The sequence below is a fragment of the Phalangium opilio genome, unplaced genomic scaffold (genome assembly GCF_054372755.1).
Source record: "Phalangium opilio isolate 3A_F unplaced genomic scaffold, DU_Popi_V2 ptg000070l_1, whole genome shotgun sequence".
Classification (NCBI taxonomy): domain Eukaryota; kingdom Metazoa; phylum Arthropoda; class Arachnida; order Opiliones; family Phalangiidae; genus Phalangium; species Phalangium opilio.
Genome location: NW_028324182.1, coordinates 7,763,397 through 7,779,815, shown reverse-complemented (window position 1 = coordinate 7,779,815; position 16,419 = coordinate 7,763,397). Strand labels below are relative to the sequence as shown.

At 40.0% G+C, this 16,419-nt stretch overlaps 1 protein-coding gene and 1 long non-coding RNA gene across 2 annotated transcripts in view; one reads left to right on the top strand and one right to left on the bottom strand.

The window, feature by feature from the left end:
- Positions 1 to 16,419, top strand: part of LOC149661387 (uncharacterized) — a 29,464-nt gene that overhangs the window by 1,082 nt on the left and 11,963 nt on the right. The window contains exon 2 of the mRNA XM_089842921.1: positions 15,800 to 16,162. Within this exon, the coding sequence (XP_089699047.1) occupies positions 15,800 to 16,162 (363 nt within the window). The remainder of the gene's footprint in view (positions 1 to 15,799; positions 16,163 to 16,419) is intronic.
- The window catches only part of LOC149661388 (uncharacterized), a 286,806-nt gene that overhangs the window by 266,629 nt on the left and 3,758 nt on the right, over positions 1 to 16,419 (bottom strand). The gene's annotated exons all lie outside the window — the stretch shown is intronic.

Below are 16,419 nucleotides of genomic sequence, written 5' to 3'. Positions count from 1 at the left end.
CTTGCTCAGAAACTAGTGAGTGCATGGTATACGAAGTTAGTTTCAGTCGATCGATTTCCTTTACTTTTTCATTCGTCTTTGGTAATTATTGATAAGACGAGAGGAAACCAAACGAATCGGAAGAGGGAAACGGCTACAATATATATATCGGGACATAATATCTACCAGATCTTATATATACATGTCTAACCTCGTTCGAGAGAATTAAAACTCGATAGACTCTTATTCGGTATTTATAAATTCGATTTATATATTCTCTCTCAATTCTTTGAGAGAAAAAAAAAATATTCTGCTTTCGTAAGGATTGAGCAAAAGAGATTATTGAAGACACGCTAAAAATTATATTTATTCCAAAGCTACAACTCCTACTGAATTTAAAGAATATCGTATATTCAAATAAATAAGAAATTTGATGGTGTTTTTTATCTATATGTATTTGTGAATAATTTAGATTATATTTATGTACTCAACCTTGCTTATACACCAGTTCTCAAAAGTGTAGTGCCAGTTTTTAATAAGTTTTCATGTATAGTATAAGTTTTTATAAAATATTTTACAATAGTGGAATTTTAGGTTATTTTTGGTTAGTGAAGGCAATATTCAATCCCTAAGTTTTAGCTTCAACCATAAGTTCAAAGAAATTCTGTTCGCAGGCACCATAATTAAATTGTCACATTTATCAAACTTATAAGAACGTACACCGAGGTATAGGGTTAAGAACTGACCCGAGCGCTGGTCGCCAGGGAGAAGCTTAACCCTATGGCTCTTTCATTTGTCGCGCCATGGCGGCGACATCTTTTTTAGAATCTATGGGAACGGGTCCAGGTAGTTTCGCGGCCGAATTCTATTTGCCCCTTTCTCTCCGATTCTACCGAGTTTTCTTTGTCCTGCTCAGATCCTCTCCTTAAGATAATTGCCCGCTACACGATCTTTGTTCCCCTCACCTAAGGTTACCAATGGACCTCACAAAAGGTCATCAATTTGAAAGAGTGTATATATTGTTAGGTATTTTTGGGAACTTGTCAAAATTCTTGGTTGTATTATTTGTGCTGTGTGATTTTTGTGGGCGATACCTGGTACGACATTAAGTCGCGGTTTTCTGGCACCCTGACACCGACGCTAACCTCTGATACGACATTAAGTCACGGTTTTCTGGCGCCCGAACAGGGACGCTGACCTTCGGGTCAAACGTTTAACACGCGGGAAGCTACTTAATATTTTGATTGGCCACCTACCATCCGGGTCTTGAAAGTGGCTAACGTTAATTGGCCAACGGTCAATCCGGGTCCCAAAAGTAACCACGTGACTCAAGGTTTTAAAACCGAGGACTTGGAAGAAATAAGAGAGGCTGGACGAAGAACTGACTGGAGAAGCAAGGAACGAGGGTTCTCCCGTTTGACCCGAGAATAACATCAATGTCGGAACGTCGACTTCTTGAAAGGAACCAAGCATTGGGGTAACCCCGAAGAGGCCAAGAAGCGAGCTCGTACAGACACATTAAAAAGAAGAAGATTTCAAAAGAATCGCGTTTGCGCGATCGCTAAGAGAGTGCGGTAAACGATGACGCGAAAGCGAAACAATAAACCAGGGTCGCCAGGAAAAATGGATTGAGTACAATTTTGTTTTTGTTTATTTTGGAGGGGATTGTTATTATGTTTATGTTTTATGTTTAATGTTTATTTTGGAAGGGTTTTGCATGGGGGTTTAAGTTGATAAAATGTTTTTAATTTGTAATTAGTTATTTTGAAAAGTTAAGTCAAAAGTTACTGCATGCTATGTTCAAGTTTAAGTGCTAAGTTTAAGATGACATTAAAAGAGGAAGATTTCATTGGTAACCAAAGAGTGTTCTTTTAACATAAGCCTATATACCCTAAGAGTTATTTCATGAACTCGCTACCCCCTAATAGTGCCAGGGTAAGCGAAGGGAACTCGGATGATTAAGTAGAAGTTATTTGTAGCATAGGAGCTCCGGATGCAATCAGACATAAAGTTAAGATAAGAAAGGTAAAACTAAAGGTTATATAAGTTTGATGATTCAGGTGTAAGGTGGTCTTGCATTGCTACGAAGGGGTTGCCTTAAAGTTAAAGATAAACGCTACAAATTGGGGGCCCAGCCGGGATAAGGTTCATCGAGTTTTAGGTTAAGATTGTAGGGTATCAGAAGTATATAAGAAGTTAAAGATAAATAACAAAGGCGATAAAATCAATGTTTACAGGCTGAGTTATGCTTTGAATTTTTTTTTTGTATCCATTTTTTTTTTCTCTCTCCTTCTTAAAGTTTACTGTAAAATTGTTGAAAAGATTAGGATATAGTTGAAACAGGATAGATTGATGAGCAACAACATTTATTCGAGGTTTAGTGTTGACTTATCGGAAGCTCAAAAAAGGGCGCGAAGCAATCGTTGCATACAACGCACAGATATGAATGGTACAAATCAACCCCTCACGGGGAACAATTCCCCGGCTTTGGTTAGTCCGTCAACTTCAAGAAGTAACTCCCCAAGTAGAATAGCCGCTACTGGGACAACGGGAGGAAACGTTATAAATCCACCCATTGCATCCCAAAATCAAGGTACTTCACCGCCAACTGTACCAGGGGGAAACCCTACTCCACAGTTCGTCAGTATGGCTTTATTCAACCAATTAATGTTAAAGATTAACACCATTGTAGATCAACAGGTTCAGCAAGCTAACGATATTCGGTCGCTAGTAAATAATAACACAGCCCCGGTGCTAAGCGCGCCAAATCAAACAGCCCCTAGTCTCACTACGGGGGGAGCAGCGGTAACCGCCAGTGTAGTGAATTCTTCAAGTTTAGGAATCGTCCCTACCAACCCGATTTTACCCCAGGGGGGAGGAAATGTCTTACCACCGTCAATGAGCCCACTGCCATCCACGACAGGTAGTCTAGCGACGGTCAATGCGCCGCAACAAAGTTTAGTTGGTCCCCCCATGATCCCTTTGTCTGCCCCGGTGACAGCTCCCGTACAGTTTCTCGGTAACCCCACCGATGCGGGACCTAAGGATTTTTTACGCCGTGCCAGGCAAATGATGATGACATATAATATAGATGAGACTACTTTTGTACAAAGGTGGATCCCTAGCATGTTGATGGGACCCGCCTCTGACTGGTACTATACGGAAGCATTTGACAGGGGTAGAGTATTTACAACGTGGGATGATTTCGAGAAAAGATTAAGAAAAGAGTTTGAGAGAGAGGGGGCTGACGAGCTGATAAAGGATAAAATGGCTTTAAGAGTTCAAAAACCGTTAGAGTCGGTGGCCGATTATGCCACCGCAATGCTGAAACTTATAGGTCAGTTGAACAAACAGCCCGATCCAAAAGAACAGATAAGGTATATTTACCGTAACTTAAGAATTGAACTCCAGGGTTATATTAAGTTAAAGCATATAGAAAGTGTTCGCGAACTAATCGACGACGCTTCAAACGTTGAGCGCTGTGTTGGGAAGCAGAGAAACGTAAGTGAGGTTGTTATTAACAGGACCGAGGGGGCAAAACCTTTAAACCCTCAAACTCCTAGTTTCACTCCCACCTGTCAATCATGTGGGAAAAAGGGACACACAGCCAATAATTGTCGAATAAACAAACCTAGGGTAGAAAACAAGCCTATTCAGGGTGGAGGAAGTTATTATAACGCCGATGTACAATGTTATAATTGCCAACAATATGGGCACAAGGCACCATGGTGTAAGAATCCCAGGGTGGAAAGGCAGCGCCCAAAGTCGGGAAACGAAAACGCGGACACCCAAAGTCGAGCCGTGGGTTCGTCCGCGCCCAAACAATAAAGGAAGAAGGGGCCGACACGGGGGAGATATGGCCGACTGTAGAGGATCTTTTAAACGGTGGTCGGGATTTTCTACAGATATTTTTAGGAACCATACCGTGTCAGGCATTAGTTGATAGTGGCTCAACTCATACAATAATTAACAGCGCACTTAAGCCATTGATAGAGAAGTTAGGTTATAAGACCACCAATAAGAAGATTTCAGCATTGGAACAGCCAGACGGGTCATTAGTATCTATTGAGGGGACCGTAAATTTAACTTTCGGATTACCCAGAAAACAATTAGATTTTCAAGCAGTTTATGTATCGAATATAGCTTATGAGTGTGTTCTAGGACGCGATATTTTAGGAGCGACAGGTATGATAGCGGATTTTGGTAAGGGAAGATTTAAGTGGTCAGATAAGGAAGATGAAGTTTTTAAGTTTAAGAATGAGATAGAAGAAGCAGGGAAGATTTATGCCTTATCATCCGCGCCGTTGGGTTTAGGCCGTCCTCAGAATACCAGAATAGATTATGAAGGGATTTCCGATGCTCTATCCAGAGCACCACTAGAACCAAATGAAAAACAAATCCTAGAAAACTTAGTATCCAACTATGAATCAATTTTTTCCACTTTTCCTGGAAAAACCAAGCGTATTGAACATTATATAGATATAGGAAACCACCACCCAATAGCAAGTGCCCCTTATAGATACTCCCCTGCTAAACGAGCCCAAATGGATGTGTTAATTCAAGATATGTTAGATGAGGATATTATAGAACCATCAGATGGACCATGGGCTTCGCCGGTAATTATGGTATCTAAGAAAGATGGAGGATTTCGTTTATGTGTGGATTATAGAAAGATCAATAGTATAACGCGAAGGGATGCGTACCCCATGGCTAGAATAGATGATATTTTGGATAGCATCAAAAAACCAAAGTATATAACGACCTTAGATATGACCAGTGGATACTGGCAAGTACCACTGCACGAAGCTCACAGGGATATCGCCGCATTGGTAACACATAGGGGTTTGTTCCGACCCAAGGTACTCATGTTCGGACTCACCTCGGCACCAGCGACATTCCAAAGAATGGTTAATAACTTATTTGGAGATTTATATGGAATGGGTGTTTGTGCATATTTAGATGATCTGATCATCGCCTCTGGAGACTTTGAGACGCACATGAGAACCTTGGAGGAAGTATTTAATAGATTAGCTAAAGCAGGGTTAACGGTAAAGGCTTCTAAAACCAATTTTTGCCAGAAGGAATGCAGGATTTTGGGTCACCTAGTAAATAATTTAGGCATTAAGGTTGACCCCGAGAAAACCTTTACCATGAGTGGCTATCCAACCCCATGTAACGTCAAACAATTAAGGCGATTCTTAGGTATGGCTAGCTACTACCGAAGATTTATCGAAAACTTTTCAAAGATAGCGGATCCCTTAAACGCCCTGTTACATAAAGACGCTGTATTCAAATGGAAAGATATTCATGAACAGGCATTTATTAAGTTAAAGACATGTCTGTCTTCAGCTCCACTTCTTAGCGCTCCCAATTACGATTATCCGTTTATAATCCATACGGATGCTTCAAACACCGGTCTAGGAGCCGTGTTATCACAGAATATAGATGGGGAAAAGCACGTGGTGCAATTCGCCAGTTGTTCGTTAAGTGCAGCTGAGCGAAATTATTCGACCACCGAAAGGGAGTGTTTGGGTGTCAGATGGGCGATTGAGAAGTTTAGGCCTTACATAGATGGCACCAAGTTTGAGTTATACACGGATCATAGTGCAATTAAATGGCTCCATACCGCCCCAGATCCAACGGGAAAGTTTGCCCGGTGGAATAACTATTTACAAGCCTTTGATTTTACAATCCATCACATTCCGGGTAAATCTAACGTGACTGCAGACGCGTTAAGTAGGTTACATGAAGAAGACCACCCGGAAGGGCACATCTCCGCCTTACGAAAAGCTGAGCCGACCATAGTTCGTTTCGATAGGGAGGAGATGGTTAAGGCACAAAGGGGCGACGAACGGTTAGGCGCTCTAATAGCTTACCTAGAAGAAAATACAGTACCTGCCCAGCAAGAGCTGCAGGTCTGGGTTGAGAAAGTGGCGCCACTCTGTGATATCCGTGAAACTATTTTATACAAAGATATAGAAAAATGTTCAAACGGTTGGGACAGTTTCAAGATTTGGGTACCGGAGTCCCTTAGGGCTCGGGTGTTACATTTAAATCACGATATACCCAGCGCAGGTCATTTAGGGGTTAAGAAAACCGTAAGAAGGGTAAAAAGCCAATTTACATGGCCAGGATTGACCTTAGACGTAATAAACTATATAAGATCTTGTAAAAAGTGTCAAACCCATAAGGTACCAAATTTGATGCCCGCAGGGCTTATGAAACCTAGTGATGTAAGCGAACCATGGGAGGTCATCTCCATGGATTTAAAAGGTCCCTTCCCACGCAGTAAAAGAGGATTTAAATACATTCTGGTGGTCACTGACTACCTAACAAAATGGGTAGAAATTATACCACTGCGTAATGCATCCACGAAACCCATAGTTAATCATCTCATTGATGATATTTTCACGCGGTTTGGTTTGCCATCCTGCATAGTTAGCGATAATGGTTCCTGTTTCGTAGCAAAGTTAATGAAACAAGTTTTTGAGAAGTTACAAGTTAAACAGCGATTTACATCCTTGTATTCGCCACAAAGTAATGGTTTGGTTGAAAGATATAATCGCACTATAGGAACCCTTATCGCAACGTTTATCGAGGGTAACGAACAGAGGGATTGGGACAGATACCTCCAGCAATTCGCGATGGCATTAAGAACAGCTCCGCAGGAGACGACTGGCTTAACGCCCGCGTCTCTTATGTTTGGCCGAGAAATTAGAACGGCTACAAGTCTGATTGACGAGAAAGACCCAGATCAATTTTTAGATCCAGAAGTAGAGAAAATCTATGGGTTAAAGGTAGTTACACGGGTAAACAAAGCCCTGGAACTCGCTCGTGAGAAGGTTAAAAAGGCGCAAAGCCGACAAAAAGACTATTATGACCAGCATCATAGAAAATTCGAATTTAATGAAGGTGATACCGTCCTACGGAAAACCCATTACCAATCGAGTGCTGGCAATAATTATTCCGCAAAGTTAGATAAAAGATACGACGGTCCATACCGAATTGCGGAAAAGCTTTCACCTCACACGTATAGGTTAGAAACTTTGTCAGGAAAAATGCTTAAAGCAACCTACAAAGTATCAAATCTAAAGCCTTACGTTGAGCGCACTGAGCACAAGCTACTAGATGACGATCTAGAAACGCTCAGTGATAAAGATAGTTCGGATGACGAGAACTCCAAAAATTCCGTCACCACTTCAGGTCGAACGTTAAGACCGAGAGATCCGATAACGGGTAGAGTTAAAGTATAGCGCAAGTAACTAGTTAAAATTTTTTGTTGTTGTCTCAGTTAGGTTCATGATAGAATAAAGATTTAGGTTTTCGATAGTTGTAGTTAGTTTTGTTTTTCGTAAATGGTGCACCTGTACATATTGATCGATCGTAAATTTAGTTCACTTGATATATATATGATTTTTGGATTTTCAAGGGTATCTATGACCATTTTGAGTAGGTTATGTTTCTTTTATTATGATTTGTTTATGGCCTCACATCAGTATGGGGTGTTAGTGGGTAAGCGCTAGCCTAATAATAAGGTCTCACGAGGACGTGTGACACTAAGTGGGGGAGAGTTGTAGTGCCAGTTTTTAATAAGTTTTCATGTATAGTATAAGTTTTTATAAAATATTTTACAATAGTGGAATTTTAGGTTATTTTTGGTTAGTGAAGGCAATATTCAATCCCTAAGTTTTAGCTTCAACCATAAGTTCAAAGAAATTCTGTTCGCAGGCACCATAATTAAATTGTCACATTTATCAAACTTATAAGAACGTACACCGAGGTATAGGGTTAAGAACTGACCCGAGCGCTGGTCGCCAGGGAGAAGCTTAACCCTATGGCTCTTTCATTTGTCGCGCCATGGCGGCGACATCTTTTTTAGAATCTATGGGAACGGGTCCAGGTAGTTTCGCGGCCGAATTCTATTTGCCCCTTTCTCTCCGATTCTACCGAGTTTTCTTTGTCCTGCTCAGATCCTCTCCTTAAGATAATTGCCCGCTACACGATCTTTGTTCCCCTCACCTAAGGTTACCAATGGACCTCACAAAAGGTCATCAATTTGAAAGAGTGTATATATTGTTAGGTATTTTTGGGAACTTGTCAAAATTCTTGGTTGTATTATTTGTGCTGTGTGATTTTTGTGGGCGATACCTGGTACGACATTAAGTCGCGGTTTTCTGGCACCCTGACACCGACGCTAACCTCTGATACGACATTAAGTCACGGTTTTCTGGCGCCCGAACAGGGACGCTGACCTTCGGGTCAAACGTTTAACACGCGGGAAGCTACTTAATATTTTGATTGGCCACCTACCATCCGGGTCTTGAAAGTGGCTAACGTTAATTGGCCAACGGTCAATCCGGGTCCCAAAAGTAACCACGTGACTCAAGGTTTTAAAACCGAGGACTTGGAAGAAATAAGAGAGGCTGGACGAAGAACTGACTGGAGAAGCAAGGAACGAGGGTTCTCCCGTTTGACCCGAGAATAACATCAATGTCGGAACGTCGACTTCTTGAAAGGAACCAAGCATTGGGGTAACCCCGAAGAGGCCAAGAAGCGAGCTCGTACAGACACATTAAAAAGAAGAAGATTTCAAAAGAATCGCGTTTGCGCGATCGCTAAGAGAGTGCGGTAAACGATGACGCGAAAGCGAAACAATAAACCAGGGTCGCCAGGAAAAATGGATTGAGTACAATTTTGTTTTTGTTTATTTTGGAGGGGATTGTTATTATGTTTATGTTTTATGTTTAATGTTTATTTTGGAAGGGTTTTGCATGGGGGTTTAAGTTGATAAAATGTTTTTAATTTGTAATTAGTTATTTTGAAAAGTTAAGTCAAAAGTTACTGCATGCTATGTTCAAGTTTAAGTGCTAAGTTTAAGATGACATTAAAAGAGGAAGATTTCATTGGTAACCAAAGAGTGTTCTTTTAACATAAGCCTATATACCCTAAGAGTTATTTCATGAACTCGCTACCCCCTAATAGTGCCAGGGTAAGCGAAGGGAACTCGGATGATTAAGTAGAAGTTATTTGTAGCATAGGAGCTCCGGATGCAATCAGACATAAAGTTAAGATAAGAAAGGTAAAACTAAAGGTTATATAAGTTTGATGATTCAGGTGTAAGGTGGTCTTGCATTGCTACGAAGGGGTTGCCTTAAAGTTAAAGATAAACGCTACAAAAGGTTAAAGGCAAAATTTTCATCTATAAGAAAGGTTACAGAGTATTACAGTAATTTAAACGTGTAATTTTCGAACGCCCTTTTGTCGTTAACTCGAAGAACAATTTGTCACTTCCTTTGATAACTGATTGAATTCGCAGAAACCGTATAAATTAGGAATTGCTTCGACAAGATTATTTGCCAATATATATATTTACGTAATTTCGCTGGATGTTTTATTACCCCCATTAAAATTAGACTGAAATCGAAGTTTCAAGTTAGGAAGCGATTTAAATTAGACGTCGAGACAGACTAATTCAATCAACATTTGCCTATAATTAATATAGTAACCCGAGGCTGTTTGGTACTATTTCCAGTAAATTACGCAACAGAATGTGTATATTAATGATAAACAACTCTTCTACGCCAATATTTCCTCATTTAAAAAAAAGCATAGCATATTATTCATCTATCACATTGAAGGCAGTATTAAGATATCAATCGACCATGAAATTCACTGGAAATGAAGCCATCTTGTTATTTGTAATTTAAATTCGCTGTCGGCTACGAAGATATATCCTAAAACAAAGATACTGTAAAAGGCATTGAACCATATCTGAAGAGAATCAAACTAAATTTAATGGACACCAATACAAATAACTACTGAGGCCATGAGTGATGAAACTCAATATGAGATTTCTGAAGTTAAACAAAGTCTTAAATTTCATCTCCAAAGTCCAACCTTGCTTACTTGCTACCATGAAAGTTGCCCCTGGGGCTGATAAGTTCGGTTTAATTTAGTATACTGGTCTAGGTTTCATAGGAAATGGAATGTGAGTGTGTGTGAAATTAGGCATCAATCGTAACCCAGTCAGAGCAATATCAAAGAGAGATAAAGATGTAGGACATTTTCCAAAGCGCAACACTAAAATAGTTCACTGAAATATAAGAATTCGGTCAATTTTGCGTCCCCTCGAGAGGGACAAAGGGGTGCGCGGGAAACAATTTCCCTTTTAGAAATGTGGCAGAATATTCGCCGGGAACCACGGGCATGGATGAGATGGACCTTGAATAAAATTCCAGGGTTCATACAACACTTGGAAAACAAACTTCCATGATATTTACAGGTTTCTCATAGAAATTTCCAGATGAAAATAAAAAACTCAAGTACCCGGTCTGAAATAAATGGAAGCAACACCATTACCAAAGCAAAAAAACTTATCCTGATTTCCAGGTCTTAATTTTGCAAAACAGAAAATTTAATACCCTGGTATTTCCAAGTTTTCCAAGTTTGTATGAACCCTGATATATCTTGTTATTGTATTAAAAGTTCAATTAAAAGCAATATCTGTATTCACCCGCACTTGATACAATATAAAACCTCTTATGAAAGAAAGTAGTCCGGTTGAAATACATTTATCGCCTCCTAAATCGACCCTTTAATAAAATCATATCGCAAAATCATATCGCAAATTGTACTCAAATTACGCAGCTATCAAATTTAATTCAAGATAATTTGAATATGGCGTGACAAATTTGATAACAACCGCATAAACAACCGCTATCTTAGCGTCAATAAAATTCTGCGGAATTTCGACTCGTCTATAATGACCAAAAAAATTGAAAAATCAAGTTCTGTCCCTGGTATTTTTGGGATTTCCAAGTTTGTATGAACCCTGATATATCTTGTTATTGTGTTAAAAGTTCAATTAAAAGCAATATCTATATTCACCCGCACTTGATAAAATAGCGGAAGTTAAAGAGGATGAATATCCAATATAAAACATCTTATGAAAGAAAGTAGTCCGGTTGAAATACATTTATCGCCTCCTAAATCGACCCTTTAATAAAATCATATCGCAAATTGTACTCAAATTACGCAGCTATCAAATTTAATTCAAGATAATTTGAATATGGCGTGACAAATTTGATAACAACCGCATAAACAACCACCATCATTGCGTCAATAAAATTCTGCGTAATTTCGACTCGTCTAATGACCAAAAAATAGAAAAATCTGTTTAAAAAAAAAGTTCTGTTTAAATAAAAAGAAAGCGAATTTAATTAAACTTAGATTAAATGGATTCTTACGAAATTTGTTCTCCATAACAGGAGTAATTGAGAGAAGGGTATAGAATAAAGAATGCTCAAATCGCAATTATTGGCTGTCGAAATTCCTCTCTATTGCTCGAGGAACAGTGAACGAACAAACTAAATTTTTGGGGTTTTTTTCCGGGAAAACCAAACAATTTTTTAATTAGAAATTCCTTCGGTCTGAGGCAGTTACCAAAAAACCGCTACCATGGAAAATATTACTAAGGGAATGGAGAGTCTAATATTTCAATTATAGCAAACATGGTGTAATTGGTTTGCTTCGAACTTGGTTATAAAACAAAACATTGTCTTGAATCCTGGACTTTCAAGTCTTTCAGCATAATATCTATGGATCATGACCGCAACCGATGGTTAGACAGTTCGTGAATCGATAAATGGTTTAAATAGGGACATGGAAGGAAAATTCTAAAACTGCAAGAGGATTATTTGATGTTGAGCAAAATCCCACGCATTCCTTAAGGTGCATCACACGCCCAAATTCGTAATAGCGGTCGTTAAAACATAAAGTGAAACAGGTGAAGCGGCCCTAGGAAAAGGAGTTTAAGCCTTGCCTAAACCCGCTTCCTCGTCCTGCTAAATATACCACTATCATTATAATAATAATGCCAACTTTTAATTCAACCGTGGGAGATTCCTGTATCCAAGCAGAAGGGTAATAGTTGAAGTGCAAGACTAATTAATGAAACGCAGTTTGAAAAGGTGTTTCTTGGAGATCCCAGGGAAATAGTTTACTTCAATTTACCAGCTTTTGGGGGCACGGTAGAAGGCCAATTTCGTTTCTCGCTAGCCTTTAGGACCCATTTTAACCTGGGGAATATAATATGGTAATGGCGTCGACTAAGTAGCGTCGGCTACGGGGTCGGCCTAAGCCTTTTATGGATTCGGGCCCGTGGACGCCGGCCGGCAGGAGCTCCGCTTTGCCCAGATTAAACCTATAGTATCTAAGTAACGTATTAAACATAAGTATTCCTTTAACAATAATACTGAATTCAATGAGAAATCTACTGATATTTTCAATAGAACTGATTTGTACAGGAGAGTGACTTATATTATTTATGTTGTTACTAGCGCTTTGTCTGTTTCCAGTTTTCAATTTCACGTATAAAACTAGTAGATAATATTATCTAAAGACTCATTCTAAGGATTTTTAAGAAATAATACAAATACGGTGCAGTAAATATTTTAAGGCTTTACGACTTTATGGCAGAGTTGGCTCGATGAAAAAAAAATAATCCATTTTGTGCTAAAGATTCGAAATAGATTTACCACTCAATTCCAGAAAAAGTCATACTTATAGAAGATTATGTTACCTATACTAATACCTATAAGCTGGCTGGTGCTAGCTTTCTCTTATATTGCTTAGAACATGGTGTAGCCATGCACCGAAGAAGGTGGAGGAGAAGTACAAAAGCGAGCTCTGATTTTACGAGCCTGGTAATTTGCAGTATGGTTGGTACAGAGTCTACAGATCGATACGTCATTCCGTGATGAGCACGAACGCCACTTTACGCGCGCCTTACACGCGACACACACGAACGAAGGGCGTCACGTCACGAAAACCATCGAGTACACCGGATAAGACCCCGCAAAGTATATAGCGTATTACAAGAAGAGGCGCCCCCACTCGTCTGTATAACAATTTCAAGGTTGTCGAGAGAGACTATGAACTATCCTCCGTACGTAGTAAATAAGGTGCCTACAGGGTTGGGGGCGAATTTCCATTATAGTTCCTAATATACAAAGCGTATGTTTAGAGACGAGCCCCTTCCCTTTCTCCTGGCAGACCAGCAGATTCTTCGAGGGGCGGATAACTCGAGAGAACTTTCAGTTTCTTCACTTCTCGAACGATGCGCGCTGTACACTTATGAACTTTAAAGTTGTAACCATGATTAACGATTGTGTTAATTTAACTCGAGATGAATTAATCCTTAAGTAAGTATTTCACGAGAAGATACTCCGGAGTTATTAGCCCCTCTCTATTCCATCCTCTTCCCATCCTATTCTATAGCATAAGGAGAGTCTTAGTTGTCAAGTGAACTGGCTTCTCGGATTGCATCTCCTTTTCCTATCATTCTCTCTCCATGAAAACTCGACCCTTTGGACGACTAGAAACAATTCAACTTTATGCGATACAAAGGGGCATGGTACCTCCAGGTTCTATAGCTCTCCAGTTGCATCGTGGGAAGGGTACGTCCTACTAATCTCAACTATAAAGACGACATTTGGACAAAAGAGAGCCAAGAGAGCCGTTAGAACCACGCGGGGATTACGATAGGTGCGCTGTCGTCACCACGTCACAAAACTTTAGCGAGTTGGAATAGCCGGCTTCTCAATTTACAGAAATGAAGAGTGCCACTACACCCAAGTCTAGACTGAATTACGATAATTACGGACCGAAAGAAAGTTGCTTGCCAAGGATATTAAAGTCTCGGCGATGGCAAACGAAATGCGCAAGTGTACTATATCCTAACGAGTAGATTTAACCAAGGGTTAAGGTTTCGATCGAAATTACGGAACACTTTCAAAGATCACCTGAGGTGAAATTTAGAAACTGAAGCTTTCAATATAATGACTATAGAGATGGAATTGGAAATTCGCGCTTGTTGTTAAGTAAGCCAGCAGAGCGAGGTTTAGGCGAAGGGGCTCTTAATTTCGCTATTTAATGACATGGGCGTTCAGTCGTTGATCGGGCGGATGAATCGTGTTTCTGAGGTAGTCATCCCCCGAGGGATTAAGAATATCGAGCCTCTACACAATTAGCAAAACGAGAATAAATTGAGATGGGGAATGCGTCGTCGTCGTGAGCAATTTGAGGTTATATAGTTATAATCCCGTTACCAAAATGCCATCGTCTCGTCTACAAATATCAATACGCAACCCGAAGATATGATATGAATTTATAGTTAAGGAAAACGCGTATTAGTACGCGTTGTAAAATCTCGTAGGAAAGAACCGCATAAAGTTTCCATTAACTTCAGTAGGGAAAAATGGCGAATACGTAATGTCCATAACCATACAACTTTGGGATAATCTACGTCTAACGCACGCGGTCGGTCAATATAGTGTGTAGTGGCACCCGGTTGGACAGAGCGCCCCGCAAGATTTTCCCCCCATGGCTAGCTAGCGAGCTAAACCCATTTAATTAGGATATATTTGCCATTCCAATCTGGGAAATTGGTAAAGTCCCGTAGGTTAGCCAATCACCTCATTACCATACAGTCCCATAGAGATGGCTTGCCGGAAGGATAGCCTAACTCAACCCTCCCTTTCAGTGTAGAATTTAATGACGTTAGTCGCGGATTGCCCACGTTGTTTAATCCAATTGAAACTCAGCTTACAGAGGCGCTCTCTCTTGAGATGCAAGCCACAGATATTCTTTCGCTAATGTTCCCCAAAGTTGGCGTTAAATTTGATAAAAATGAAGAGATTAAATTTCCCTGAATTAATATAAAGAATAATGCAACGAGCTAAGAGAACGAGAGAGAGTTTAAGAAATCCGCCTTAAAACTTAGAATTCAACGTCCAGCGTACAACAATTCATTCACTTTTCGCAAACAAGTTCTTGCGAACTTAACGAAATTAAAATAGATAATTATCACCTTATTTCTTAATCTCCCTAACATAGCACAATTGGAAAAGGAGTATGAAGAACCTGTTCAAGTACGCAGTTAGTCTTAGTCATTCCTAATTTATGGAGGCAACGATATATTCGTAACTAATTCTTGCAAATCACCAAGTAATCGGATCGGTTCCTCTTGGAAATACCTGGAAGCAACGCGAGACAAGCTTGAAGCCCAATTTAGTGACGACCCTCTTTCCCGCGATAGCTAACGACATCGGGAGCGATGAAAGACAAAGAGCGATTAATATACTATAGTTCGAGACGATGAATTCATTACAATCTAATTAGCAGCCTTCCGGTATGGGAGGCACGGCACGTCCTTGTAAAATGTAAAACTGGATAGAGATACTCTAGGACGTCCCGTTTAATAGCGGACAAAACTGAGCTATTAAGGTCGCTCACATATAGGTGGTATCTTATCTAAGCATTAATATGCAAATCTAAAGCCCAGGAGGAATACATTTTAAAGATATACTAAGGAAGCAAAATCGAATTAGGAAAGAGCAAAACACAAACACGGACGTGTTGCCGTGGTTAAAACACGCCAATAAATGATTACTGTAGTAGTTCGGTGCGAGTATTACACTTCATCCTGGCTCTCTTCCCTAGACCTCAATGTAAACAAACTCGGAACTTGATTTAATGGACTTCGATCGAATACGCAACGCCAGCGGTAGTTTGCAGGGTTTATATTTTTCGTACGCGTTGATGTAAAGGTCAATGGGTCAGACGTGAGATGACAAATAAGGTGGAAATTTTAAAGCATATGATATGTGGGAACTGAAGATTGGAACGTTTCTAGTCTATTTCGTAACCTTATCGAGCTCTAATCTCAAACAGTTCACTCACTCTGCAACAAAGTTATAGAACATCATATCTTTGTAAGCTGTTGTTTAACTTTTATTCCTTTTGTTTTTATTTTTGACAGCGGCTTCATCATTGGAGATCCGTCGTCTGTCCGTTCCCCGTTGGGTCCAAAACGGAACTGAAGTGATTTTAGACTGCGATTACACTTACACAGAGAATGATATTCGTTTGGTGGTCAAGTGGTTTTTCAACGAAGAGTTGGAACCAGTCTACCAGTGGATACCTCAACTAAATCTTCGACACGTTTCCGGCGTATTATACGGACGACTGGATATGGATTATTCACCCAGTCCGAATGACCCTTACTCCCAGTATCGGGCTTTAAGGATACCGATAACGACGCCGGAACTCAGCGGCAAATACACTTGTCTCATCATGTCCCTAGCCGGTCAAGATTTAAAAAAACAGGAGATGACTGTTTACGGTAAGTAAACTTATTCGACTCTCCCTTTAAAATCGAGGATTAAAATTGTTACGAGACCCAAGTTTCCAAGGTAATCCTTCCTAGAGTGAGTGATGGAGAGAACGTGATCTTCTTTTAAGGTCTAATTACATTGCGGAGATGAGTTAATCCCAATATCGCGCTTAGTATTCGCGGGGAAATGCTAACATACTCCCATTTCAAAACCACACCCACCCATGAAGATCCTAGAACAAAACAACCACCGCATAGAAATCAGA